This window comes from Pseudochaenichthys georgianus, chromosome 1, assembly GCF_902827115.2.
Source record: "Pseudochaenichthys georgianus chromosome 1, fPseGeo1.2, whole genome shotgun sequence".
Lineage (NCBI taxonomy): Eukaryota > Metazoa > Chordata > Actinopteri > Perciformes > Channichthyidae > Pseudochaenichthys > Pseudochaenichthys georgianus.
This window is the reverse complement of record NC_047503.1, coordinates 45,511,335-45,525,438: the sequence shown is the minus strand read 5'-3', so window position 1 is coordinate 45,525,438 and position 14,104 is coordinate 45,511,335. Positions and strand designations below refer to the sequence as shown.

The 14,104-nt window shown below is 42.6% G+C and overlaps 1 protein-coding gene across 1 annotated transcript; it reads left to right on the top strand.

Annotated features, from left to right (window-relative positions):
* ptp4a1 (protein tyrosine phosphatase 4A1) lies at positions 1-13,603 on the top strand. Its single transcript, XM_034089250.2, has 5 exons — positions 1-105; positions 399-491; positions 2,578-2,708; positions 6,093-6,167; positions 12,484-13,603. Exons 1-5 carry the CDS (start codon positions 1-3, stop codon positions 12,599-12,601), a joined length of 522 nt encoding a protein of 173 aa, XP_033945141.1. The 3' UTR covers positions 12,602-13,603.
* Positions 13,604-14,104: the final 501 nt, after the last annotated feature.

Here is a 14,104-nt window from a genome sequence, read left to right as displayed (position 1 = left end):
ATGGCTCGAATGAACAGACCGGCCCCCGTGGAGATCACCTACAAAAACATGAGGTTCCTCATTACCCACAATCCCACCAACGTCACCCTGAACAAGTTCATCGAGGTGAGCCTCAGCCATTGGTCGAGAGTTAAAACGTGCTCAGCCAGATTCAAGAGGCACTCACAAGATTAGATTACGCATTTGTGTTGCAGTAACTTGGAACAGTGTGTCCACATTAGCAAATGATAACGTGTTTGGAAATATATTTTTAAATCTAAGATTACAAAACGTACAGGGCTTGTTCGTTAGCAGATCATTTGAGTCTTTAAATCCCATTGTGATTAGAATAGGTGACTTTACTCGTGCCAAACTGGGACATTTGAAGTTCTTATAAATCCTGTGCTGCACTTTTCCAGGAGCTGAAGAAATATGGAGTGAGCACCGTGGTGAGAGTGTGCGAGGCCACCTACGATTCCACGCTGGTGGTGAAAGAGGGAATCCAAGTTCTGGTGAGTCCGAACCTTCACATCTGTAAATATTAACCCAACCTTAACGTGGGTTTTGTCGCCCAGCTCTGCGTACTTCGCTGATCCTGCCTAGTCACTTGTATCCGTGTGTTTCACCCGATGTCCCTCATACTTCTAATCAATAAAATGCATAACAGGCTAAATGCAATCATACCTTCCTGCTGTTGCCGACATGGAGACTTATCCTCAGATTTATACATTTTTAGAGCCACGCCAAAAACGATGCTTCAAAAACATCGAAGGACCGGCGAATGGCTTTAAAACAGTAGAGATAAAGCATTACAGAGGACTTAAGTACACATTGATATATGTAGTGCTTTCTATCCTCATGAACCCTCTTCCTCTGCTGAGAGACAAGAAGCGACGTACATATCAAGAAGTGGGTTACATGTGGCTTATTTGTTTTTCTATACATCGAGAAAGTCATTTTTGGTCCGTAAGCAGAAAGGGAAATCCTCAACCTGATTTCCAAAAGCCCGACCTGACAGATTCAGAGAGGACGTTCTGTTCCATGGACAGTTTGAAACCCAGATGTATTGAATCCACAGTGATGTAAAAATAGAGGAAGCAGCTGATGCTCACACTTCAGAAGCTGCAAGCAACACATGCTCTGCTGTCACGTCGCTGGGGCTGCTGCCTCCAATTACCCCTTCGGTTGATTTCTTTATTCCATACGTCAGTTTGTAACTAATGCCCGTCTTCGATTAACACAATATTTAAAGTGGCGCCTTAACATGAACCTCCCCGAATACTGTTTACATCGTAGCATGGAGAGCATCTCTTTCTTCAAGAACAGCCTTATGCATGACTTTATTATAGAAACAGTGACAGGGCTCAACGCTAAGCTTTAAAAGTGGTTCTAACAGAAAATACGGTTGCCATTAGCCACAGCTATCATACTGAATACATATTTACTGTGAATGTGTGCAAACATGTATGGCATATCTGTCTAACAGAAGTTACATCCATTCCTCACTTATTCTGACAATGTACCTAACCCCAAATAAAAGAACCCAATGAAAAGAGTTGTTAATAATAGTGAAGTCACGTTGTCATAACAATAACTCATCTCTCTCGAGTTTTCTTTTTCAGCTTTGCCAAAAGCCACCGTGTCAAGTGTCCTTCCTGGGCTGCCGTCCGGAGTTGTCCAATATGGCGGACCATCTCGCTCATGCGCAGTACCGACCGGGCAGGGGGACGGATCGGGTAGTGACAGTCACCGCGCACACGAGTAAACGTGCATCGCTTTCTGGCTCCCTAGTCACACCACTGCACGTGCAGCTTAAGTATCAGGTTCCGGTCTCAGCAATAATTAAATATCACTTTAATACAACAAATATTCAGGTTCAGGTTATTTATTTGTACCCGTAGGTAGATTCTGTTTGCAGAGAAAAATACAAGGGTTCCATCCTGACACTAAAAAGAAACACAAACTACAGACACATCTCTAATAAAGGACTAGTACAAGTACAAGTACACCCCGCTCAACCACATCTCACAAATATTTAAAAAACATTTTAAGAAGGAAAACCCTAGTACAAACATGGACATTCAAAATTCACAATTCAAAATTAAATAAATAAATAAAAATAGGCATCAGTATTTAACATCTATTTTGGGGTGCACATTTAGCTGTTTGCTGTCCGTATTTCTTTATGTTAAAAACACTGATGGCAACCAAAGGCCAAGAAGTGGTTGACATTTTTTCTGAATGGTTGCCAATGGCAACCTGGCCCCGAGTGATCAAGTAATGTCATTCTGCAGCCTTAACAACAGTCCTCAACCCAGCGCTGTCTCGTCGAATGCCTCACAAAGCGAGCTTATGTTTCTCTGACGTGTTGTACACATTTGATCAATAACCTAATTTAAACAACATCTCGTGGAACCACTTCAAAACCCCTCAAACTGCCTCCTGGAGACCCCGGCAGAGACCGCCCCTCCCCCACGACAGCACCTGAGTGCCCCTGCAGCTGATCAGCCTCTCACTCCTTTTGTTTTGGTTTCCAAGACTCTGGGTGCAGGCGACATAATTTCCTCCTCTCTCTCTTCTCTCTCTGTTCTCGTCCAGGATTGGCCGTTTGACGACGGAGCCCCGCCCTCCAACCAGATCGTGGACGATTGGCTGAACCTTCTGAAGCTGAAGTTCAGGGAGGAGGCGGGCTGCTGCGTGGCCGTGCACTGCGTGGCCGGCCTGGGGAGGTGAGAGAGCCAAGGGTTAAAGGTCACCTATTGTGCAAAATCCTCTTCTTCATGTCTCTTCTGCATCAACATGTGTCCCCTCTTCTTCATGTCTCTTCTACATCAACATGTGTCCCCTCTTCTTCATGTCTCTTCTACATCAACATGTGTCCCCTCTTCTTCATGTCTCTTCTACATCAACATGTGTCCCCTCTTCTTCATGTCTCTTCTACATCAACATGTGTCCCCTCTTCTTCATGTCTCTTCTACATCAACATGTGTCCCCTCTTCTTCATGTCTCTTCTACATCAACATGTGTCCCCTCTTCTTCATGTCTCTTCTACATCAACATGTGTCCCCTCTTCTCCATGTCTCTTCTACATCAACATGTGTCCCCTCTTCTTCATGTCTCTTCTACATCAACATGTGTCCCCTCTTCTTCATGTCTCTTCTACATCAACATGTGTCCCCTCTTCTTCATGTCTCTTCTACATCAACATGTGTCCCCTCTTCTTCATGTCTCTTCTACATCAACATGTGTCCCCTCTTCTTCATGTCTCTTCTACATCAACATGTGTCCCCTCTTCTTCATGTCTCTTCTACATCAACATGTGTCCCCTCTTCTTCATGTCTCTTCTACATCAACATGTGTCCCCTCTTCTTCATGTCTCTTCTACATCAACATGTGTCCCCTCTTCTTCCATGTCTCTTCTACATCAACATGTGTCCCCTCTTCTCCATGTCTCTTCTACATCAACATGTGTCCCCTCTTCTTCATGTCTCTTCTACATCAACATGTGTCCCCTCTTCTTCATGTCTCTTCTACATCAACATGTGTCCCCTCTTCTTCATGTCTCTTCTACATCAACATGTGTCCCCTCTTCTTCATGTCTCTTCTACATCAACATGTGTCCCCTCTTCTTCATGTCTCTTCTACATCAACATGTGTCCCCTCTTCTTCATGTCTCTTCTACATCAACATGTGTCCCCTCTTCTCCATGTCTCTTCTACATCAACATGTGTCCCCTCTTCTTCATGTCTCTTCTACATCAACATGTGTCCCCTCTTCTTCATGTCTCTTCTACATCAACATGTGTCCCCTCTTCTTCATGTCTCTTCTACATCAACATGTGTCCCCTCTTCTTCATGTCTCTTCTACATCAACATGTGTCCCCTCTTCTTCATGTCTCTCCTACATCAACATGTGTCCCCTCTTCTCCATGTCTCTTCTACATCAACATGTGTCCCCTCTTGTTATTAATATAATATACTGTATGATAGTATAGTTTGGTCTGGTGGTCTGATATGTAAAAAAGAAAATGTCTTGTTTCATATTCTCTTTACGGTTTGTCTAAAAATGGCAAATAAGTTTATATATATTTTGAAATCGTGAACATAAGTCCTATCTTATCTCTTTTGAATAATCGGTTTAACTCCTCAGGGAAACTACATTTGCACTCAAAGGGCCGGTTGTAACTTTCAATCTCAATCTTTATTCATATAGCACATTTCAAACAACCTCAGCTGACCAACGTGCTGCACAGGGAACACATATAAAATAATAAAACAATATTTAAAAACCACAATAACTAGAAACATATACAAACACATACAAATATCAAAATGTTATGTTCAACTCGTATTGAAAGCCAGTGCAAAACTTTAAGACTATATATAAATACATATATAGAATAATGTTTTATATTACATTATTGCCTCTGCATTATCGGATAGGGTAACTTCATAATTAACTACGCCTGAAAGCAGAAGTCCAGGGCAAATAATTGCAAGTCTCTTCAGTGCCACGTCACAAAATGAGGTGCATTGTGGGACATGTAGTTTATGGCATTCAACCGTATAATAACGTGTTATACTCTTTGCGAGCCAAATAAAATGAGGTCTCGGCCGGTTTTGGCCCCCGGGCCTTGAGTTGGACCCCCCTGGATTAAAGTATTACGGTCTTATCAAGCAGGATCATATTTTACAGCGGATTACTGTCAGGCGGATCAACGGTGACACTTCCTGCTGCACGTACAGTCTGTGGGATGGAGACAGTTAGGTTATTTATCAACAACTTAGATGATTTTGAAGTCGTTTATCAATCGGAATACTCTGTCTCTAATGCGCTGCTTTTTCTATTAGATGTCTTTGAACAGGCTACAAGTACTGTGACACCTAAATGCTGTTTCACATAACAAACATATCAACATAAGTTATCTTTTGTACATCTGATAGTTGGGCTGTTTTTAAATCTGCAGATTATTTATCTTTAATTCTTTGGTCGGTAAAATATCTGAGAAACAGCGATAGACGTTTTTCAGTATTTTCTAGATAAATGTTTTCAGTGGGTTTCATCTTTAGAGCGCCGCAGTGACACGTCCTAAAACCCGGAAGTGAGTCAGCATTTCACCACTTCCTGTTCCCTCGTCTCAGAGCCAATGGGAACTCTCCATAGGGTTTAGGAAAATATCTGGAACTAAGGTCTGTGGTTGAAACACATTTAAGAGACGGATCACGTTTTGTTCTACGACATTAAATCATCAGCAGTGACCTCGCTGGTGATTTCTGAAGAGTTGACGTGTCTGAGAAACGATGGTTGTTACCAAGTGGCTGAATAGGGATACAGAAGTCGTCGAGGCCGTTGTACGTCATTACGCCGAACACGTAAACACTCCTCTAAGTTAGTTTATGTTCTGCTTGAAAGCAAGTCCCTGCCTCCTGCAAAGTGTTCAAACAAACGCTTCAACTCGTATCATTTAGAATCTGTATGTTTGAATATGGATCTGAAGTCGGCGTGACGTTGAAGCAGCGACCCTGCTGTAGTTCCTTTATAGCATAACGTTAGCATGTTGCTTCTGGCGACTAGATTTATGATTACAAAATGATAAAAGCAGGATAGACGTGTGGAGATTATCCGGCTGAACAAAACGTGATCCGTCTCTTAAATGTGTTTCAACCACAGACCTGATTTCCAGCGATTCTCCAAAATCCTATGGAGAAATTGCGTTTTTGACGAAGGAACCGGAAGAAGTTTACTTCCGGGTTTTAGGACGCGTCACTGCGTTCTCTATTGTGGTTTGAAATAGAAACGAAAAGCAATCTGAAGCAGAAGTGGTTTCTCTACGTGACACTTCAAACGTTTAGACAAACACGTTCCGTTTCCTCACGTCTGCTTTAAACTGATTTAGAGTCAGATCGTCTGAACCTCGACTCCATAAACTTCTCTTACGTCCATCTGTGTTTTATATACAAACTTTAAATAGTTGAGAGAAAATATGAACTTCTTAAAACTTCCCTAAGTAAGTTTTTGTTCTCAGATTTCCATGTTTGTGATATGATTGAACTGAACAGACGAGAGGTGAGCGATCAGAGTTCTGTTTATCTGACGTTCTGTTTCCCCTGCAGAGCTCCGGTTCTGGTGGCGCTCGCTCTCATTGAATGTGGGATGAAATATGAAGATGCTGTCCAGTTCATTCGACAGTAAGTGACACGCATGGAAACATTTTCACAGGACTGCACGTTTAGCTTCTGATTTACAAACATTGGGTACATGCAAAGTACTCTCAGCTAATCCTGAGTACAACTGGACTTGAGGGGCTGGAGTAATACCTGCAAAGCCTCCTATTTGACCTGTTGTGTGTATATATTTAATTGTAGTCTAGGGTTACCTGCATTTAGTAGATTTAGCCGTATTCAGGTCGTTGCCTGAAATCAAACCATAGCCATTTCCCAAATATATATATTTAATTGTAGTCTAGGGTTACCTGCATTTAGTAGATTTAGCAGTATTCAGGTCCTTGCCTGAAATCAAACCATAGCCATTTCCAAAATATTTTTTTTTTTTTACACAAACTCACAATTCGTGAAATGTCCTTACATTTAGTTGTATTGGTTATTGTGACCAGGATGGATACTGAGCCGTACACAACGTTTCCTCTCAATCACCTCCAAACTATGATTATGTAGGTGATTGAGACAGAATGTATCCGCAGATCAATGGTCACATTATTTATCAAATAAAAAGTCAAGGAAGCTTCTAACATTTTGAAAATGTGCTGTTTTTAGATTAAATAAAATCCAACTTTAGTTACTAATATACTTAATAATGCATTTTGAGAAGACATGTCACTTGTTGGACGCTTTTACCCAAAGCTTACATACACTCAATACCATGGGCAATCCCAGCAGAAGAAGTTTGGGGTGAAGTGCCTTGCTCAAGGACACAACGATATGCTGACTGCAGTGGGGATTGAACCACAGCCTCCTAAATAATCAGGGGTGCACATAACTGGTACGCATGCGCGGCAAACATCTGAAACGCGTACCGTCACTTGTCTCTAAGCGCAATGGCGTACCGGCTAGGGTTGCCAGAAACTGACCATGATCAAAATCGATTATTCGGCAGCCCTGGCGAGTTGAGGTTGAGCTGTGATAGACCAACGTCTTTTCGCAGAGCTTGCATTTAACTTCCTTTGGACTTGTAAGTTCGAAGTAGTTCCACGAGGAGGAACTCTTTTTACCTGCCGCTTTGTTCATCTTTAGTCGCACGTGTGAGGGAGAGGGGGGGTGGGGGCGGTGTGTAGCTGCTGCAGCAGCAGTCTGCTCTGCACGCAGGCTTCCTCCAAGTTTACAGTAAAACAAACTGGTGGTGTGACCAATGACCATTTACAATTATTAATACTATTACTATTATTAGCATATATATATATATATATATTTTGGTTGAAACTAAGCCAGAAAAAAAAAAAAAAAACATAAAAAAAAAAAATATATATAAATAAAATCGATTTTTAAAAATAATATTCGATTATGGAGACTGTAGCGAATAATCGAATAATCGCTGGCATCCCTAGTACCGGCGGACTTGTGAAGCACTTCCAGAAGGCGCTGCAATCACTGGACGACAGAGCCGGTCGCCGTGCGCACAGACGGGGCTGCTGTTAACGTCGGTGTGTACAACGGAATTGAACTTCCGTGCGAGTTCCACACGCGGGCTCCACTAGTCCCCCCGCCCGCAAAACAGAGGGGCAGGCCTGAGTACCAAACATTGTCTCCTGGTACTCATTTGAGTAACTCACTAAGAAAGTGATGCACCGCAGTAAATAATACAATTCTTTAACCAGAAGTCCAAAAGCTTTTAGATGTCAAGAAAGACACCCTCAGCGCTCTCTGGTGGACAGACGTTGAACTGGAGACCCCAAGCTGTGTTTCAGTTGACCCCTGACTTTGATATTTCCTGCTTTTCTGAGGGATTTATCTCCGAGAGAAACGTAGGGTTTGATGCAGCAGGGAGAGATGAGTCATTACAGGAACATCAGAAAGTGAGAGGAGTGATTCACGACGAGTGGGTTCATGCTTTCAAAGTATGTGATGCGTCAGAGCTGGGAATATTTATAGGTCGCACATGTTTGCTTTGAAGTGATGTATGGATTTTAATAGGAAGTCACAAGAATATAAGGTGGATAAATGCTGACTTTTAGGGGTTTATATATTTTGTCACAATGTATACTAAATGTATTTCTTGATGTAATTCATATTCCAGAACATTAAAGGAGAAATTGATAAAGCATTAAAAATACAGGGTCTTAAAAAGTTGATAAATCAATTTAGTGAAAAGTAAGGCTATTAAAGGGCATTTCCCAAGGTATTAAATGTTGTAGCTTGTTTTCAGTAAGTATATAAATGGTCCAAAGAGGTTGTGTTCTACCGTCTGCCTGAATGTAGTCATGGCGTAGGTGTGTCGTGTGATTCTGTGTAGTTTATTGATGGCATCCCGTTGGGTTTGAACAGGACATCGCGCGCTCACTGCTTGATAGCGCGGAGGTCGGTTTACGCCGGTTGCTAAGCAACATCGTTATGGGGAAATGCAAGTCTGCGTGCAAATGGTTGGAAGATAAGGAGGAAGGACAATCCATACTGTATATAGTCAATGTGAGGTAAAATGTGTCGCCAAGGTAACCGGTTAGAACTCCAAGTGGAGATGAGGTCTTGAAATGTATGGAAAGGGTCTTAAAAGGTCTTACATGTGACTTCAGGATTCCTGCATATACATTACATTGCATTTAGCTGACGCTTTTATCCACAGCGACTTACAATAAGTGCGTTCGACCAACAAAATACAAACTTGAAGAAAACAGAATCATATAAGTACATCAGGTTTCATAGAGCAAAAACATTTCAAGTGCTACTCAACTGGCTTTAGATAAGCCAGCCCTTTATTAGTATATAAGTGCTTTGTTAATAGTTCTATCGCTCGAAGTGGAGTCGAAAGAGATGAGTTTTCAGTACGGAAGGTGTGTAAGCTTTCTGCCGTCCTGATGTCAATGGGAGCTCATTCCACCATCTTGGAGCCAGGATAGCAAACCCACGTGTTTTTGCTGATGGGAACTTGGGTCCCCCTCGCAGCGAGGGTGCAGCGAGTCGTTTGGCTGATGCAGAGCGTAGTGCACGTGCTGGGGTGTACAGTTTAACCATGTCCTGGATGTAGGAAGGGCCAGATCCATTCGCAGCATGGTACGCAAGTACCAGTGTCTTGAAGTGGATTCTAGCAGTTACCGGAAGCCAGTGGAGGGAGCGGAGGAGCGGCGTGGTGTGGGAAAATTTAGGAAGGTTGAAGACCAGACGAGCCGCTGCATTCTGGATGAGCTGCAGGTCGGATGGCACATGCAGGTAGACCAGCCAGGAGGGAGTTGCAGTAGTCTAGGCGTGAGGTGACGAGAGCCTGGACCAGAACCTGCGTGGCTTTCTGGGTCAGCTGGGGACGCATCCTCCTGATGTTGTAAAGCGTGTATCTGCAGCAGCGGGTTGTAGCAGCGATGTTTGCAGTGAAGGACAGGTTGTTATCTAGGGTCACACCCAGATTCCTTGCAGTCTGGGTCGGGGAAACAACAGAGGTGCCGATGTTGATAGTCAGGTCAAGAGTGGGACAATCTTTTCCTGGAAGGAAAAGCAGTTCAGTTTTGTCAAGGTTGAGCTTGAGATGATGAGCGGACATCCACTGAGAGATATCAGCTAGACAAGCAGAGATGCGTGCGACGACCTGGGTCTCTGAGCGGGGAAAGGACAGAATTAATTGGGTGTCGTCGGCGAAGCAGTGGTATGAAAATCCATGCGGGCTAATGACTGATCCGAGCGAGTTTGTGTACAGGGAGAAGAGGAGGGGACCAAGAACAGAGCCCTGAGGGGCCCCTGTAGTTAATTGACAAGGGTCGGACTCGGACCCTCTCCAAGTTACCCTGTAGGTGCGGTCTTCGAGGTATGAGGTGAGGAGGGAAAGTGCAGAGCCTGAAACTCCAAGTTCTTGGAGAGTGCTAAGGAGGATCTGATGATTCACCGTGTCGAATGCAGCAGACAGGTCCAACAGGATGATGACAGAGGAGAGGGAGGCTGCTTTAGCCGTGTGCAGTTCCTCAGAGACAGCAATGAGAGCAGTTTCTGTGGAGTGACCTGCCTTGAAACCTGACTGGTGCGGATCCAGAAGGTTGTTCTGATGGAGATAGCAGGAGAGTTGTTTAAAGACAGCACGTTCAAGTGTTTTAGACAGGAACGGGAGGAGAGAGACAGGCCTGTAGTTTATAACATCAGGCGGGTCGAGAGTGGGTTTCTTCAGGAGAGGGTTTACTCTCGCCTCCTTGAGACTGTTTGGAAAGTGAACAGAAGTTAGAGAAGTGTTGATGAAATGGGTGAGAAACGGTAGAATATCAGGAGCGATAGTCTCTACCCTGAATTATCACATGGGATCTGTTTTGACAAATTCAGGAAATGAAATGCCTGAAAAAACAAAGTGCTTGTATCTCGTTGGAGCAATGACGTTTTTTATATCTGCAAACCAGTGGTCCACCTCAAAGATTTTCAACCTCGTCCACAGCAGTCTTTTTTTTTTCTTCTCTAATGCAAGTTATTTAATCTCATCAGATACAAATGGGCCTGTTATAAACTGACTGTAGTCAAATAGTTTTACTGTATATGATAACTTCTCTTCTTCGTATCTCACGTTACAGTGTCAGTATTCTTGCAGTGCTGCAGAAATATTAAACAAACGCATATAGACACACAGGTGGGTGAAGGGAGCAATACAAGATGAAGAAACAGTTAAAGTACAGCAGTTTAGCAAATGTACTAAGTATTATTATTTTGTTAATTTATTGAGTATTTAAGTGATTATAGAACAGGCCAAGACGAGCACACGTTCATATATACAGACAAAAGATAATTTATCAATGCAAGAGAAATGACAAAATCACATCAAAGTAAACTGAGTAAGACACTTTATTTATATAGCACCTTTCCAAACAAAGATTTCACATAAACAAGTGAACTAAGCAACGTAAAAACACATGACACGCTTTGTCTGGTCTTGTTACGACTCGTTGGGTTTTGTTTGAGACTGTTTTAAGTTGTCTCTAACGGTGCTGCTTCCTACCTTGGGCCAGGACTCTCTTGAGACCTATCCTGGTGAAATAAAAGGGGGGACTTATTATGCAACATCCTCTTCCTCATGTCTCTTCTACATCAACATGTGTCCCCTCTTCTTCTTGTCTCTTCTACATCAACATGTGTCCCCTCTTCTCCATGTCTCTTCTACATCAACATGTGTCCCCTCTTCTCCATGTCTCTTCTACATCAACATGTGTCCCCTCTTCTTCATGTCTCTTCTACATCAACATGTGTCCCCTCTTCTTCATGTCTCTTCTACATCAACATGTGTCCCCTCTTCTTCATGTCTCTTCTACATCAACATGTGTCCCCTCTTCTTCATGTCTCTTCTACATCAACATGTGTCCCCTCTTCTTCATGTCTCTTCTACATCAACATGTGTCCCCTCTTCTTCATGTCTCTTCTACATCAACATGTGTCCCCCTCTTCCTCATGTCTCTTCTACATCAACATGTGTCCCCTCTTCTTCTTGTCTCTTCTACATCAACATGTGTCCCCTCTTCTCCATGTCTCTTCTACATCAACATGTGTCCCCTCTTCTCCATGTCTCTTCTACATCAACATGTGTCCCCTCTTCTTCATGTCTCTTCTACATCAACATGTGTCCCCTCTTCTTCATGTCTCTTCTACATCAACATGTGTCCCCTCTTCTTCATGTCTCTTCTACATCAACATGTGTCCCCTCTTCTTCATGTCTCTTCTACATCAACATGTGTCCCCTCTTCTTCATGTCTCTTCTACATCAACATGTGTCCCCTCTTCCTCATGTCTCTTCTACATCAACATTTGTCCCCTCTTCTTCATGTCTCTTCTACATCAACACGTGTCCCCTCTTCTACATGTCTCTTCTACATCAACACGTGTCCCCTCTTCTCCATGTCTCTTCTACATCAACACGTGTCCCCTCTTCTCCATGTCTCTTCTACATCAACATGTGTCCCCTCTTCTCCATGTCTCTTCTACATCAACACGTGTCCCCTCTTCTTCATGTCTCTTCTACATCAACATGTGTTTTGTCTTGTGTAGCCATTAGCCAATCAGCAACAAGGTAACCCCCCCCCCCCTTATCACCTGAATCTCCTCTAGAGCTCCATTGAGTTCTTTGTAACCAGATGTCTCTCAGAGGGGCGTGGAGAGGGGCTCCTTATTTTCATCTGAAGTAACAGACAGAGAATCAGCACTTTGGAAACAGGGCTGAAACAGAGGGGATTATGGGTAATGCTGCAATGATCTGTTTGGTGTTTCAGCCAATCAGAGACGGGTTCTGTGTATATCTGAGACCTGTTGATGAAAAACAGTCTAATAGGGGACCTTTTGAAGACACAAATAATATAAACTAATCTTCCGTCTTTTCTTCCAGGAAGCGTCGGGGAGCGTTCAACAGCAAGCAGCTGTTCTACCTGGAGAAATATCGTCCAAAGATGCGCCTGCGCTTCAAAGATTCAAACGGCCATCGCAATAACTGCTGCATCCAGTAGAGCCAACCCCCCCCCCCCCCCCCCCCACTCTTTAATTCCACCTCGCTAGCTTATATCCTGGCAGGCTTGTTATTATTTTTTTAAGTCATTGTGTTGAATTATTCTTGGGAAAAACCATGCGTGGTAATTTAACTGTCCCCCCTTCCATAAAGTGTCAATAAAAGTGAAAAGGAGTTGTGTGAACCGGGATGTTTTTCTCCTCATGTGCCCGGAAAAAAAAGTGAATTATGAGGGGCAGCGCTGAGTCGTGTATCATTGTACGATGTTGGATTAATAGTTTCTTTTTTCTGCAAACACAGCCCAAAGATTTTTGATTTGGCCAGTGCGTTTACATCGAATGTGCTCAAGTTAATAAAATTGACCAAATGATGTACCCCGTTTAAATTTAAAAGGGTTAAAGACTGACTAGTTAGAGGTATGCCTTCCTTCAAATCAGATGGTTTCATCCATAAATGCCTTACAATCGAAGTGGAGCAAAGGCAAAGGAGGTGGGGTCTTCCCGCCGCTGGCATTGGAAAAGGCGTTTCATTTTTCTACTCGGAACAAAAAAAAAAGAAATTGTTGCCTTTGTCTTGTACAGGAAGTCTTACACTCACCTATGCCCTTTCAGTAACTATTTTTTAATATGAAATGCTTAACTGTTGCAATATTTGTCAATTGAAAGTCTAGAGCTTTTCTGTTCTCTATCAAACCTTCTGTTTACTAATTAACTGCCATGTCCAAAATGTGATTTTCATTCTTTTTTAATTTTCTTTTTTGGTTTTCTTTTTTGCTTCGAACTGGACTTCCAACGTCTGCGATATTTTGTATGCCTTTTTATTTGACGTCCGTAACTTAAGACTTGGATACTTGATGATTTTATGTATTTGAAAATGTGTACTATTATTATTAGGTTGGCTATTTATACTATCAATGGATGTGTGATTTAGTACCGTGAGCGACAAAGTTGTACCTGTTCACCAACTTGTGAGAGTACATTAAATGATACACTGAAAAAAACCAAGAGAAGACTTCATGGTGGTTTTTTCAATACTCCGAAGGTCCACATACAACATGTTGTCAGGGCTTTAATTGTTTTTGCATCTCAAATCTAAGTTTATCATTAATGTGTTGTTAACTTATTTGTTATAAAATCTGTCTCCAGGTCAGATTAAACATATTTATATTCAGCACATAAGGTCAAAGGTCAAGATAAAAACCACTTAAAGGTGGGGTAGGTAAGTTTGAGAAACCGGCTCGAGATACACTTGTTATATTCCATGGAATGCTCTTAACATCCCGATAGCAATGAATATCTGAAGTGCTTTGACAAAAAATCCATAAAAAAATGTCACCTGTGGAAGCCGTTGCGCTGTAAAAAGCTCGACCAATCATCTGAGCCGGCCCGGCTAAAGTAACTGGATGGCCGACCTGCCTGTCAGCCTTCCATCTGTGCGCTTTCGTGTGTGTTGGAGGAGGGGCTCTGTGAGGAAGTGGCAGATTTTTTCCGGATGTGTATTTTCA

Coding starts and splice junctions, on each gene's coding strand:
- ptp4a1 (XM_034089250.2), top strand. CDS start 1: ATGGCTCGAATGAACAGACCGGCCCCCGTGGAGATCACCTACAAAAAC. Junction 106..398: donor CCCTGAACAAGTTCATCGAG/GTGAGCCTCAGC, acceptor GCACTTTTCCAG/GAGCTGAAGAAATATGGAGT. Junction 2,709..6,092: donor TGCGTGGCCGGCCTGGGGAG/GTGAGAGAGCCA, acceptor TTTCCCCTGCAG/AGCTCCGGTTCTGGTGGCGC.